Source organism: Dendrobates tinctorius, unplaced genomic scaffold (genome assembly GCF_039654945.1).
Source record: "Dendrobates tinctorius isolate UK_male_01 unplaced genomic scaffold, ASM3965494v1 ptg000026l, whole genome shotgun sequence".
NCBI classification, from domain to species: Eukaryota; Metazoa; Chordata; class Amphibia; order Anura; family Dendrobatidae; genus Dendrobates; species Dendrobates tinctorius.
The window spans coordinates 16,133,547-16,146,415 of NW_027361694.1; the positions used below are offsets into that span (position 1 = coordinate 16,133,547).

Below are 12,869 nucleotides of genomic sequence, written 5' to 3' on the forward strand. Positions count from 1 at the left end.
TATACAGAGCTCAGATTTCAGAGATTTTATCAAAATGTCAGCAAGCAGGGTCATGGCCTGACTGTCCTGAGGATAGGACATGTTTTACATGAGCTCCAACCTATCCTAAAGAAATTTGAAGGAAAAAGCTCCCGCATTATATAAATCTTCGCCCCAGAATCAAGCTGGTGACCCTTTATATCTTCTGGGGGAGCTTTGGAGGCTGCAGGGGTGACCCTTTATATCTTCTGGGGGAGCTTTGGAGGCTGCAGGGGTGACCCTTTTAAATCTTCTGGGGGAGCTTTGGATGCTGCATGGAAACTTTTGCCATCTCCACAGGACCTTGAAGAGCTAACCAAGAGAGGAAGGACGTAATCTTCCTGCCTTATACCCTCACTGGAGAGACTGTCACAGAGACAACAGTGACTATCATTGAGGTACAGGGAGAGAGATTACCTCACGTAGGCCCCCGTCCCAGTTCCTGTCCGGCAGGATGACCTTTCCGGCGTGCTCCCGGCTTCTCTTCGCCTCCCTGGGAGAGCGGCGGTGCACGCATCACTCAGAGACGCGCCGGACCTGTTGACTGCCAAGGAGCATGGCATCCCCCGTTGGCTTGTCTCTTCTGCCGCCACCCAGGGCGAAGACGGGACTAACCCGGGCTGGTGCTGCATCTTCTGGGCATTCCTCCCTCCTGTCGGCGCCATATTGGGGACGAGACCTGGAGTGTGTTGGGTTGCTTGGCGCTGGAGCAGTGAGCTCTGCTCCCTGCCTGAGCAAGTGGGGCCACCTCTCATTCCCTGAGCACATACAGTGTGTTGCTGGGTGAGTGAGAGGCAAAACTGCACTGAAGGGGGTGAGGGGGGAGTGGAAAGAAGAGGAATAAAATCTAAAGTTCGCATAACCAAAGTCAACGTATATAAAGAAGAAATAAGCAATCTACCTGAATAATATACAGTATGTGGCTTTTATTATATCTTTGAACTCTCGCTTACAATACTTCTGGACTCTATCACAACTATTCTAACAGGCCACAGGGGCCTGAGATTTTCTTAGTGCTATATAACTTCCTCACTGCTATAGAAGGGATTGAACTGATTAATCGCTGCACAATTTGTGCAACTATTCCTATTTTAAACATATCTTTAAATAAAGGCTGTTGATCTTCTTTTGGAACAGGCAGTTTTACATCAAGGGATGGCGATATATTAAAGATAAAAATCCCTGTCCATGTCTAAACGTGTTAAAGACTATCTCAGTTATATTACCATGAACACCAATTAAATGACTTGATCTTGCCATTTTCCCATGATTGAGTTATATTCAGACCAGATTTAATAATGGGTAAGCCCATCAAACCACAATTAGAAGAAACAGTCAAAGCTACAAAAACTGCTAAGAAACGTTTGGAAAAGGAAAAATCCAGAAAACAACTTTCTCTTAATACTCATACCAGTAAACCAAATAATGCCTCACAATCACTCAAACAGAGCTCTTCTTCTCTTGCTCAATGGTCTGACAGTGACGAAGAAGAAGATCCTATGTTTGAAGAAACAAACCTCAAGGACTATATAAAAGCTTTACCCCAATACGGACTGCATAAGGAATCTCTTCAAAGGTTTTACCCAAGCCAATAAAGAAGAGATAGTTGATCTTAAAAACAATGTCACGCAGGTACATATAAGATTACAGACCTTGGAAGATACCTGTGATCAAATATCTACACATTCTGAAAGGGTTACAGAAATGCTAATCGATAACCAAAAAGAAAGCTTCCTTCAAAGAAATCCACATAGATGACCTAGAAAACAGGTCAAGAAGAAACAACCTAAGAATTAGAGGACTCCCAGAAAAGATCCCAAATAAAGATATACCTGCAACTCTCATCCATCAATATATTCAATGATTTACTAGAGAAGGAAGATACAAATATCATTGAAAAAGCACATAGAGTTTACAGGCAAAGAAACATAAACCCGGACAAACCCAGGGATGTACTTTACTGTCTACAAAGCTTTAAAGTCCAGGAAGAAATTTACCACAAAGCCAGATATGCTACTAAAATTCAATATGAAGACAACGACATTCAAATCTTTCAAGACCTTTCAAAACTAACTCTCGACCTCAGAAGACAACTTCAACCCTTGACAATGGTCCTGAGAGAGACAGAAACATAGCCTACAGGTGGATATTTCCGTTCGGTCTTGCTATCTTCCACCGCTACCAAGGCATGAAAAATGGTCTACTGTCACACCAAACATGCCCAGGAAAATCAAAAGAATTAACTCGGATGTTAATAAAACGCCAAACAGGAACAGTAAAGGAAACGAAGGCTGAAATATCCCAAAGCGTGAAGATGCCTCAACTACCCACAGGGCCGCAATGCTTCTATTATTTTCTTTCCCTTATTTTGGCTCGATGGAATATTCTCTGTAACAAAGACGCTCTGTTCGCACTGGATGACTTGCCGTCGGTGATACAATTTTAGGTCATTGTTATTAATAATCTAATTAGTTTGACAAAAAGGATATACAATTGTTGTATTCTGGTTTTACTTTCCCTTATATATAAGACTTAATCAGGGAAATGCACCCTCACTATTTTTTTCCCTTCTTTTTTACCACTACTACTAACCTCTTGATTTGCAGGTCCATAGCCCCACACGGATCTGTTGATTATATTTTGCTGAAATTCCTTGTTGGAAACAATACCAGCTTTCCTTTTCCAACCAGCTGTAAACGGTAAATTTCAGCTAGGGCGCGTTATTGCCTTAGCATTTTGGAAAGTATGTTTATTGTATTCATACTAATAATTGTTACCCCAGTTTACAACCCCATAGTCCTTTTGGTGTTTTCCTGAACAAAACCTGTAACTACAAACTGTCTCTATGGTTAACCTAAATATTGCAACTTTCAATGTAAACATTCCACAGAAAAGATCACAAATTTTACGATATCTGGAAAAAAATAAAACTAGTATTCATTTAAAAAAACATATACCCTGTGGTGTAGTGACCACTGTGTCCACTAGGGGGTGCTGTGTGGATGTCCTAGGAGAGAGGATGAATGGCAGAGTCCTGAATGACCATTATGTATCTCAAGGTGGGTGGTCTTGAGATGGAGACTTATGTGTGTGTTGATCAGCAGTGATACTGCTGACGTGTTGTTTCAATGTGTCAGGGAGAAGTCTCCAGGTAGCTGGGGAGACGGGCAGGCCCAGTTACCTACAAACTCACCCAGGGGGTGTGTTTAGGAACGCTATTCCAAAGTGTGTGTGAATGGTTCAAGGACCAGTGCTGAGGTCATAGCCATGTGACCCGGTGAGCGTGGCTATGGACCATATAAGGTGGCCAGGGTAGGTCACATGTGGTGAATGCACGGACCCGGTTGGTCCGTTTGGAAGGTCTCGCTGGGAGATGTGTCTGCCTCCTTGAAGTGCCTGTGTGTAGTGGCTGCACGTGTCTGCGAGGCCCCAGAGGAGGGAATGGATGTCTGCAGCATGGAGAAACAGCCATGAGGTAGAACCCTGACGGGTGAGATAACTGTGAGGCTGAAGAGCCTGCATGTGGAACATTGTATGACCTGTGTGACCACAGGGAGGATGGAGTGAAGCTCTGTCAGGGACGCTATGCTGTGAATATGAACTTTATGTTGCTGGTTATGGTTTATGATGCCTGAATAAACCACACGGACTGAGATTGTGTTATGGAAAACCTGTGCCGGATGTAATTATTTGGCTGCCAAGCGAGAATCCCCTGCTTGAATGACAGCGCTACCTCACAACCCCTATAACCAAAAATAAAACATATACTAAAAGGTATAACTCTACTTCTCCAGCCCAAAAAATAAAGGAGCTTCCATTGTCATAAGTAAAAAGCTCCCTTTCATTTTTAAAGATACTTTACTAGAAAAAGACAGGAGATACATTTTTTTTTAAATGTATGATTTACAACAAAATTTACACATTAATAAATATGTTCCGAATATGAACCATGTCCCTTTCATTAAAAAAAAAATTTTTTGAACCAGTTCGCTGAAAGTATAATAATTTTGGGAGGCGACCTTAATGTACCTTTACACGCTCCTTTAGATACCTCCAATGGACAATCATCTATACCTCAGAAGACAATCAGATACATTAAAAAAATCACTAGCGGATCTTCTTTTGATAGACGTTTGGAGAATTACACACCCCTCAAAAAAAGACTATTCATTCTTCTCAACAGTACATAAAAAATACTCAAGAATCGATTACTTATTTATACCGCATCATCTAATGAGTCTGGTCAAGAATACCACCTACTGTATGATAACATAATATACTCAGATCATGCCCCACTATTTCTCAACATCATCTTAAACAGCGCAAGAAAATGGGTTTTCAATTGGAAACTTAACAACAACAACCTAATTTATGATACTGACTCTCAGAAATATACCAATGCCCAAACCCCATAACCTCTCTCTCCAACATCACTGAAGGGGAGCTTAATTGTCTCCTTTCCAAATCGCACCTCACAACCTGTGCACTCGACCCCATCCTATCCCACCTCCTCCCCAACCTTACCACCACTCTTATCCCATCTCTAACCCACCTCTTTAACCTATCACTAACTTCCGGTACCTTCCCTTCTGCTTTCAAACATGCCACAATCACGCCTATCCTTATAAAGCCAACCCTCGACCCAACCGTTATGTCTAGCTATCGCCCAATATCGCTGCTTCCATTCGCTTCCAAACTCATGGAGCTGCACGCCCACGCTGAACTTTCCTCCCACCTCTCATCTAACTTGCTCTTGGACAATCTACAATCTGGTTTCTGCCCTCATCACTCCACTGAGACAGCCCTGACCAAAATTACTAATGACCTACTTACAGCCAAAGCGAACAGACAATACTCTATACTCCTGCTTCTAGACCTGTCCTCTGCATTCAACACAGTTGACCACTGCCTCCTACTACAGATCCTCTCCTCCTTTGGCATCAAAGACCTCGCCCTATCCTGGATCTCATACCTTTCCAACCGCACATTCAGTGTCTCCCACTCCCACACTACCGCTTCTTTCCACCCTCTCTCGGTTGGAGTCCCCCAAGGCTCTGTTCTGGGACCCCTACTCTTTTCAATCTATACACTTGGCCTGGGGCAACTGAAAGTCCCACGGATTCCAGTACCACCTTTATGCTGATGACACTCAGATCTACCTCTCTGGCACAGACGTCACCTCTCTGCTGTCCAGAATCCCAGAGTGTATCAGCCATATCCTCCGTCTCCTCTCACTTCCTCAAACTCAATGTGGACAAGTCTGAACTCATCAACTTCCCCCATCTCACAGATCTTCCTTACCTGACCTATCTATCACAATTAACGACATCACAATTTCCCCCGTACTAGAAGTCCGCTGCCTCGGAGTAACCCTTGACTCTGCCCTGTCCTTCAAACCGCACATCCAAGCTCTCGCCACCTCCTGTCACCTCCAGCTCAAAAATATCTCCAGAATCTGTCCTTTCCTCAAGCCTCAATCTGCTAAAATGCTTGTGCATGCCCTCATCATTTCCCGCTTTGACTACCGCAACATCCTTTTCTGTGGCCTCCCGGCTAACACCCTTGCACCTCTCCAGTCCATCCTTAATTCTGCTGCCCGACTAATTCATCTCTCTCCTCGCTACTCCTCCGCTTCTCCCCTCTGCAAATCTCTTCCCTGGCTCCAATTCCCTCGGCATATCAAGTTCAAATTACTAATACTAACCTACAATGCCATATATAACCTGTCTCCCCCATATGTCTCTGAACTAATCTCCCAATACCTTCCCTCACGTAATCTCCGGTCCTGCCAAGACCTCCTTCTCTCCTCCACACTTATTCGCTCCTCACCCAACCGCCTCAAGACTTAACCCGAATATCCCCCATCCTCTGGAATTCTTTGCCCCAACACGTCCGACTATCAACCACATTCGGATCCTTCAGACAGAACCTGAAAACCCACCTCTTCAGGAAAGCTTATAGCCTGGAATGACCCCGCTACCTCCTCATCATTACCGGAGATATCGCCTCAACCTACACCGGAACTGCTGCACCCCCCAACCTACTGTCTCCTTCCCCACCATCCTTTAAGCCCAAAAGGGCAGGGTCCTCTCCACTCTGTATCAGTCTGTCATTATTAGTTTGTTTACTGTAAGTGATATCTGTAATTTGTATGTAATCCCTTCTCATGTACAGCACCATGGAGTCAAAGGTGCTATATAAATAAATAATAAATAAATATATAAGAGAGCATCATACATTTTTTCTTGGAAAACTGCTCAGACAATATTTGTGAGTCCAATTTATGGGAGGCACACAAAGCAGTGCTTAGAGGCCTTATAGAACTAGGCTCTAGGAGAAAAAAAAAAAAAAGAAAAATAGAAACTCACCGCTACCTTATTATTCCAAATTAAAGAGTTAGAGAAGAAACATAAGGTAGCTCAAACATCTCCATTAGAAAAAGACCTTTTTTAGACTGAGATCAGAAGTTAGAGAGCTGTTGAGACAAGAATCTGAAAAATACCTACATTACTCTACGTTCAAACTTTACATTCAAGCAAATAAATGCAGAAAAAAACTGGCAAATTTGGTTAAAAAAACAAATTCAGCATAAATACAAAAGATTAAAGACACACGAGACCAGCTACATTACAAACAAAACGGAAGATATAGCTAAAATTTTCAGTTCATAAAACCATATATTCTCAAAAAAGAAATCTGAACTTATTAACAATTACTTACAAAATATAGATCTACCCAAACTAACAGCTCAACAAAAACAACTTTTAGATGGCCAAATTACAACAGAAGAATTGGAATCTGCTATTAAATCGAGCCCTAAAGGGAAAAGCCCAGGCACAGATGGCTACTCCATGGAGTATTATAAAATCTTTAGAGAAGACATTTCCCCATACCTGCTGAAATATTTCAATAATATATCCAGAGCAAAACCATTCAAAACAGAAGCACTCTCTGCCCACATTGAACTTATTCCAAAAGAGGGTAAAGACCCAACCCTCTGAGTCAGTTACTAGCCTATTTCTTTGATCAACAATGACATAAAACTTTACGCAAAAATTTTGGCCTATAGAGGTCAGACCTTACTACCTGACCTGATCAATCTCGAACAGGTGAGGGGAAGGGAGGCCAAAGACAACGTCATTAGAACCTTAAATATAATTCACTTTACAAAATCTAAAAACATACAATCTGGCCTTTTGTCAACTGATGCCAAAAAGGCGTTTGATCGAATTGACTGGGAATTCATGGATAAAGGTCATGGATAAAATCAAAATATAATATGACGCGGTCAGGATCGCTGGTGCATCGCTAAGTGGTCGCTAGTGAGCTGCCACACAGGCAGATCTCACCAGCGACATAGCAGCGGTCGGGGGTCGTTACTTACCTGTCAGGCAAGGCGATCCTGACGTCCTCCCGCCCGCGTCCATGCATCGCTCGTTGGAAGCCCAGCAGGAAGTGGCCGACGAGAAACGGTCCAGGACGTTCTCGCGCGATCAGCGATAACCAGCGGGGAGCCGGTTGGAGGTAAGTATCAGACATAGCGATATCGCTAGCAATATCGCTAAAACGTCACAAAAACCAATGACGTTATAGCAATATTGCTACCGATATTGCTTAGTGTGACAGGCCCTTAAAGCACTGGCGAAATTTGGCTTCCATTCCTCTTTCATCGGAAAAATACTGGCTCTGTATTCTAATCCTTTGGCCCGGTTGAAGATCAACAATGAACTGTCTCCTAGTTTTGAGATAAAAAATGGGACAAGGCAGGGGTATCCTCTTTCTCCACTTTTGTTTGTCTTGGTCATGGAAACTTTTTTACAGAGAATAAGACAAAACCCCACAATCCAAGGGGTAAAATGTGGTGAGGGACCATAGAACAGCTGCATTTGCAGTTGATATTCTATTCTACCTCTCAAACCCATGGCAATCTATCAATCCACTACTTGAAGAAATGTGTATATTTGACCTTGTTTCAAATTTTAAAATACATTTCTCTAAGTCGGAACTGTTAAACGTTAATGTAAACGGAAAGACTTGGACCCTTCTTTCTAAAATATCCCCATTCAAAAATAATTGTTCTCACATTACATACTACAGGGACTAAGATTAGTAATTTCATCTCTTCTCTATATAAACTCAATTTTATACCACTAATTCACATTCTAGAGCGAGATATCTCCTCATGGAAGGAGGTGCCCATTTCCTGGTTTGGAAGAATCAATCTAATAAAAATGATGAATTTACCCAAACTACTGTACTTTCTCCAAGTCCTACCTATTGACATTCTGCAATCCTTTGCCATTTATTGGCAAATGGGAGAAATAATTAAATATAACACTGAAGGCAGAAGAAATTTCTAAACTTTTAAAAGAGATTCAATTTATCTCTCAATAAGTTAGGTACCAAGAATTAAACTACAAAATTATATCTCGTTAGTATAAAACTTCAGATATTCATAATACATTTCACAATTCTTATTCACCTAATTGCTGGAGATGTAATCTGTTACCTGGAACACCCTCCCATATTTGGTTTGACTGTGTTAGAATCACACCCTTCTGAGAAACAATACATAGCCATATTGGAAAAGATCTACACATATCGCCCCCTTTAACACCTAACTAGTCCTTCTTAACGTGCATCCTCAATATCAGCATATTAGTGATTATACATATTATAAAACATGACCTGTTGGTGGCTCTTCAGGACCAAAGTTGGGGAACACTGTTCAAAAGTAATGAAAAAAAAAATCAAAACTACATATGAAAAGTACATAAAAACTTACACTGTACAATGTGCGAGATGAGGAGAGAAGCACTGCTTTCATTACACGTTAGCTTGCCCTGTGCTAAATCCTGTTTCACTTGAAGAGCAAAGAGGTACCTACAGAAAAAGAACGGATTATTAGAGGGGATGCAATCAGTCAAGGTACATAAATACCAATGTGAACCTCAAGTGCGTGTTAGGCCTGTTTCACATTTCCGGTTCTTGACGGAAGGCCAAATCCGCCAGAGCTGTTAAAAACGGATCCGCTGCCGTTGTGGGCCAAACGGTCGTCACTGGATCCGTGTTGTGTACGGATCCGCTGGAGTCGGCATGTGGGCGAAATTTAAAGGAACCGCGGTCCGGGAAGAGGGGCGAGAGAGAGAAAGATAGAGATTTTTCGGCGCTTCCAGAACGGTATTTAGGGTTAAAATGCTCGGCAGGGGAAATCTGCCGGGCATGCGCACTATAAAATAGCGGACAGTCGCTGCAAAAAAACGTTGCATCGTCCGTCTCTTCCGCCCGGGAGACGCTAAAATTTTCACGGATCCGTCAAACAACGGCTCTGACGAACGAACATCAGTCAAAATCCGCCGCTAATGCAAGTCTATGGGGGAAAAAATCGGATCCGCCAAAAAATGGGCGGATCCGTTTTTTTCTAAAAGTGGCGGATTTTGACTGAGGTCAAAAAACTGAAGTGTGAAACAGGCCTAAGCTGGCATGGCTCAGACACATACCAACAATTTTCATTTTGTGTAGCCTTATGGTTTATATAGAATTTGTAAAATAGGAGAATGTATCAGATACTGGCTACATCATGGCTGGCAGTATTATTCCTATGGGAAAAAGCGGAGATTAGACCTACCGGTAATGTTATTTCCAGGAGTCCATCCTGACAGCACCATGGGGTTGACCTTTCATCCTTACAGGGACAGGAAATACACGAGAGGTTAAAAGGTCCCCTCCCACACCACACTCCAGTGATTTTCCAAGTACCACACCAGTATGGATGCAATTAAAATTTATTGAGATTTAGTACAAGCATATTGACACCAATACAAATCCTAGGGAGGGAACTACCAGTGCTGTCAGGATGGACTCCTGGAAATAACATTACCGGTAGGTCTAATCTCCGTTTTCCAGGACGTCCTATCCTGACAGCACCATGGGGAATACCAAAGTTGGAATTCGCTTAGGGTGGGACTACTGCTTGTAGCACTCTACCACCGAAGGTCGACTGGCTAGCTGTCAAAGTGTCCAACTTATAGTGTCTACAGAAAGTGTTCGGTGTAGACCAGTTGGCGGCCCTGCATATTTGATCTATTGAGGCCCCCGCCCTCTCTGCCCATGATGTCGCTATTGCCCTAGTGGAATGGGCACTAAGTCCTACCGGTATAGTAAAACCTTCGGCCTCGTACGCCAAGGTGATAATTGTCTTAATCCACCTTGCCAGGGTCTGTGTAGCTGCGCTTTTCCCCTTATTTTTACCGCCGTACTGGATAAATAGTTTTGTGTCCTGTCGCCAATCCCGGGTGACCTCTAGGTAGCGGATTACTGCACGTCTAACATCCAGGGAATGGAATAGTTTTTCTTTATCATTCTTTGGGTCTGGACAAAATGAGGGTAGGATTATCTCCTGGTTTAGATTTTGCGGAGATGCTACTTTCGGGAGGAACCTCGGGTCTAGCTTGAGCACTATGTGATCCTCAAAGATCTGAATGTAGGGGTTCTGGACTGAGAGGGCCTGGATCTCCCCTAAGCTCTTGGCTGAAGTGATCGCTACCAGAAATACGTTTTTTTGTGTGAGCTTTGCAATGTCTATCTCTGATAATGGCTCATAAGGGGGTCTACACAGAGAGTTGAGGACTAGATTTAGGTCCCACGGGGGGACCGTCCTTCTTAATGTGGGTCTTAACCTCTGGGTGGCTTTGGTAAATCGCGCTATCCATGGATGGGAGGATAGGGAGAAATTGAAGAAAGTACTTAAGGCCGCTATCTGGACCTTGAGAGTGCTCGGGGTTAGGCCCTTATCAAATCCTGCATGTAGGAAATCTAGGATTTGAGGGATATTGGGCCGAGACAGGTCTAAAGGGGCACTACCACTTTCTGAGCAGAACCTCTTCCAGATCTTACGATATATTGCCCGCGTGACAGGTTTACGGCTGGCCTGTAATGTAGAGATCACTTGGTCCGAGAGGCCACTGGACTTCAGGATGTCCCTCTCAGGATCCATGCTGCTAGTTGCAAGCTTCCTGGGTTTGGGTGTTGAACTGGGCCCTGGGCAAGTAGGTCCGACGACGTTGGTAGATGGAGTGGTCCCTTCTGAGCCATTTTCTTGAGGAGGGGAAACCAACTCCGCCGGGGCCAAAAGGGTACGATTAGCATCACCCGAGCTCCCTCCTCCTGGATCTTTCTGAGAACCCTTGGTATTATGGTGATACGGGGGAACCCGTATAGTAGTGCCCCTCTCCAGCTCTGGTTCAGGGCGTTGATCTCTTCCGGATGGTCCGCCGGATTGAGGGAGTAGAACCTCTCCAGCTTGGCGTTTCTTCTTGTCGCAAAGAGGTCCAGTTGGGGTGTCCCCCAACGATGGCACAAGTCCCTGAAGATCTCTTCTTTTAGCTCCCACTCGGTGGCCTGGAGTTCTTGCCTGCTTAAGTAGTCGGCTATATTGTTTTGGGAGCCTTCCAGGTGTATTGCTGACAAGGAGCGGGTGTTGTTTTCTGCCCAGGTGAGGATGCGAGCCGCTAGGTCCTGAAGCTTCCCGTGCCTTGGACCCCCTTGGTGGCGTAGGAAGGCCACTGTGGTCACGTTGTCCGACATGATCTTTATATGCTGGTTCTGTAGGCATGACTTGTTTCTCTTCAGCGTTTCCCAAACTGCTCGTAGTTCTCGGTAGTTTGAGGACTGTAAGCTGATGTTCTTGGGCCATGTTCCTTGCAGGTATCTTCCCTCTAGGTGAGCTCCCCATCCTTCTCTGCTGGCATCCGTGGTGATGGTCACACATGGAGACAGGATCCAAGGAACCCCCTGGCTGATATTTCTGTGGTTGGTCCACCACTTCAGGGATGATCTTAAAGCTGGAGACGGCCGGAACTTCTTGTCCAGTGAGGACTGTCGTCTGTCCCATCTTGACAGGATCTCTCTCTGCAGGATTCTTGTGTGGGCCTGGCTCCACATAACACAGGGTATGCATGCGGTAAGGGTGCCCAGAATCTTCATCGCGGTCCTTATCGAAACCTGGTGCTGACCGAGCTGACGAACCTTGTCCATGATGGGCCTTTTCTTCTCTTCGGGTAAGAGTGAGATTCTTCTTCTGGAGTCCAACATGACCCCCAGGAATTTTTTCTGAGAACTGGGCTGAAGATCTGACTTTTCTCTGTTCAGGATCCAACCTAGGCTCTCGAGCCTGGAAATTTCTGAAATGAGTTGTTCCTTCAACTCCTCCGCTGTACGGGATACCACTAAAAAGTCATCTAAGTAAGGCACGATGATTATGCCCTCCTGTCTTAAATTTGCCACGACTTCGGCGACCAGTTTCCTAATAACTCGAGGTGCTGACGCCAAGCCGAACGGAATGGCCTGGAATTGAAAGTGGTAGTATCTGCCGCCTTTCTTTAGGGCGAAACGTAGGAACCTCTGAGATTGAGGATGGATGGGCACGTGATAATACGTACTTTTTAAGTCTATAGTGCACATGGAAGCGTTCTGGTCTATCAGCGGGATGATGGTTTTCAGGGATTCCATTTGGAATCTCTTGTACCGAACCCATTGATTTAATGGTTTTAAATTTATGATGGTTCGGCTTTCTCCCGACGGTTTTTTTATCGTGAAGAGAGTTGAATAGTGCCCCTGACATCTCTCCGCTTCTGGGACGGGAACCACTACCTCGGTCTTTAATAGATCTCCTATGTCGGCCCATATAGGATCTATCAGGGCTCTGGAACGGGGTTCTGTGACCACGAATCGTGCAGGGGGGGTTTTGTAAACTCGAGGGAATAACCCTGGGAAATTGTATTGAGGACCCATGGGTTTTGGGAGATGAGTCGCCAAGCCCCCGCAAAGTGTCTGAGACGCCCCCCTACCGG

The 12,869-nt window shown here is 44.3% G+C and overlaps 1 protein-coding gene across 4 annotated transcripts in view; it reads right to left on the minus strand.

Annotated features, from left to right (window-relative positions):
* FARP1 (FERM, ARH/RhoGEF and pleckstrin domain protein 1) overlaps positions 1-12,869 on the minus strand; it is a 322,334-nt gene that overhangs the window by 72,695 nt on the left and 236,770 nt on the right. For all 4 annotated transcript variants that reach the window (XM_073569548.1, XM_073569547.1, XM_073569546.1 and 1 more), the window contains exon 6: positions 8,804-8,901. In XM_073569548.1, coding sequence (XP_073425649.1) covers positions 8,804-8,901 — 98 coding nt within the window. The remainder of the gene's footprint in view (positions 1-8,803; positions 8,902-12,869) is intronic.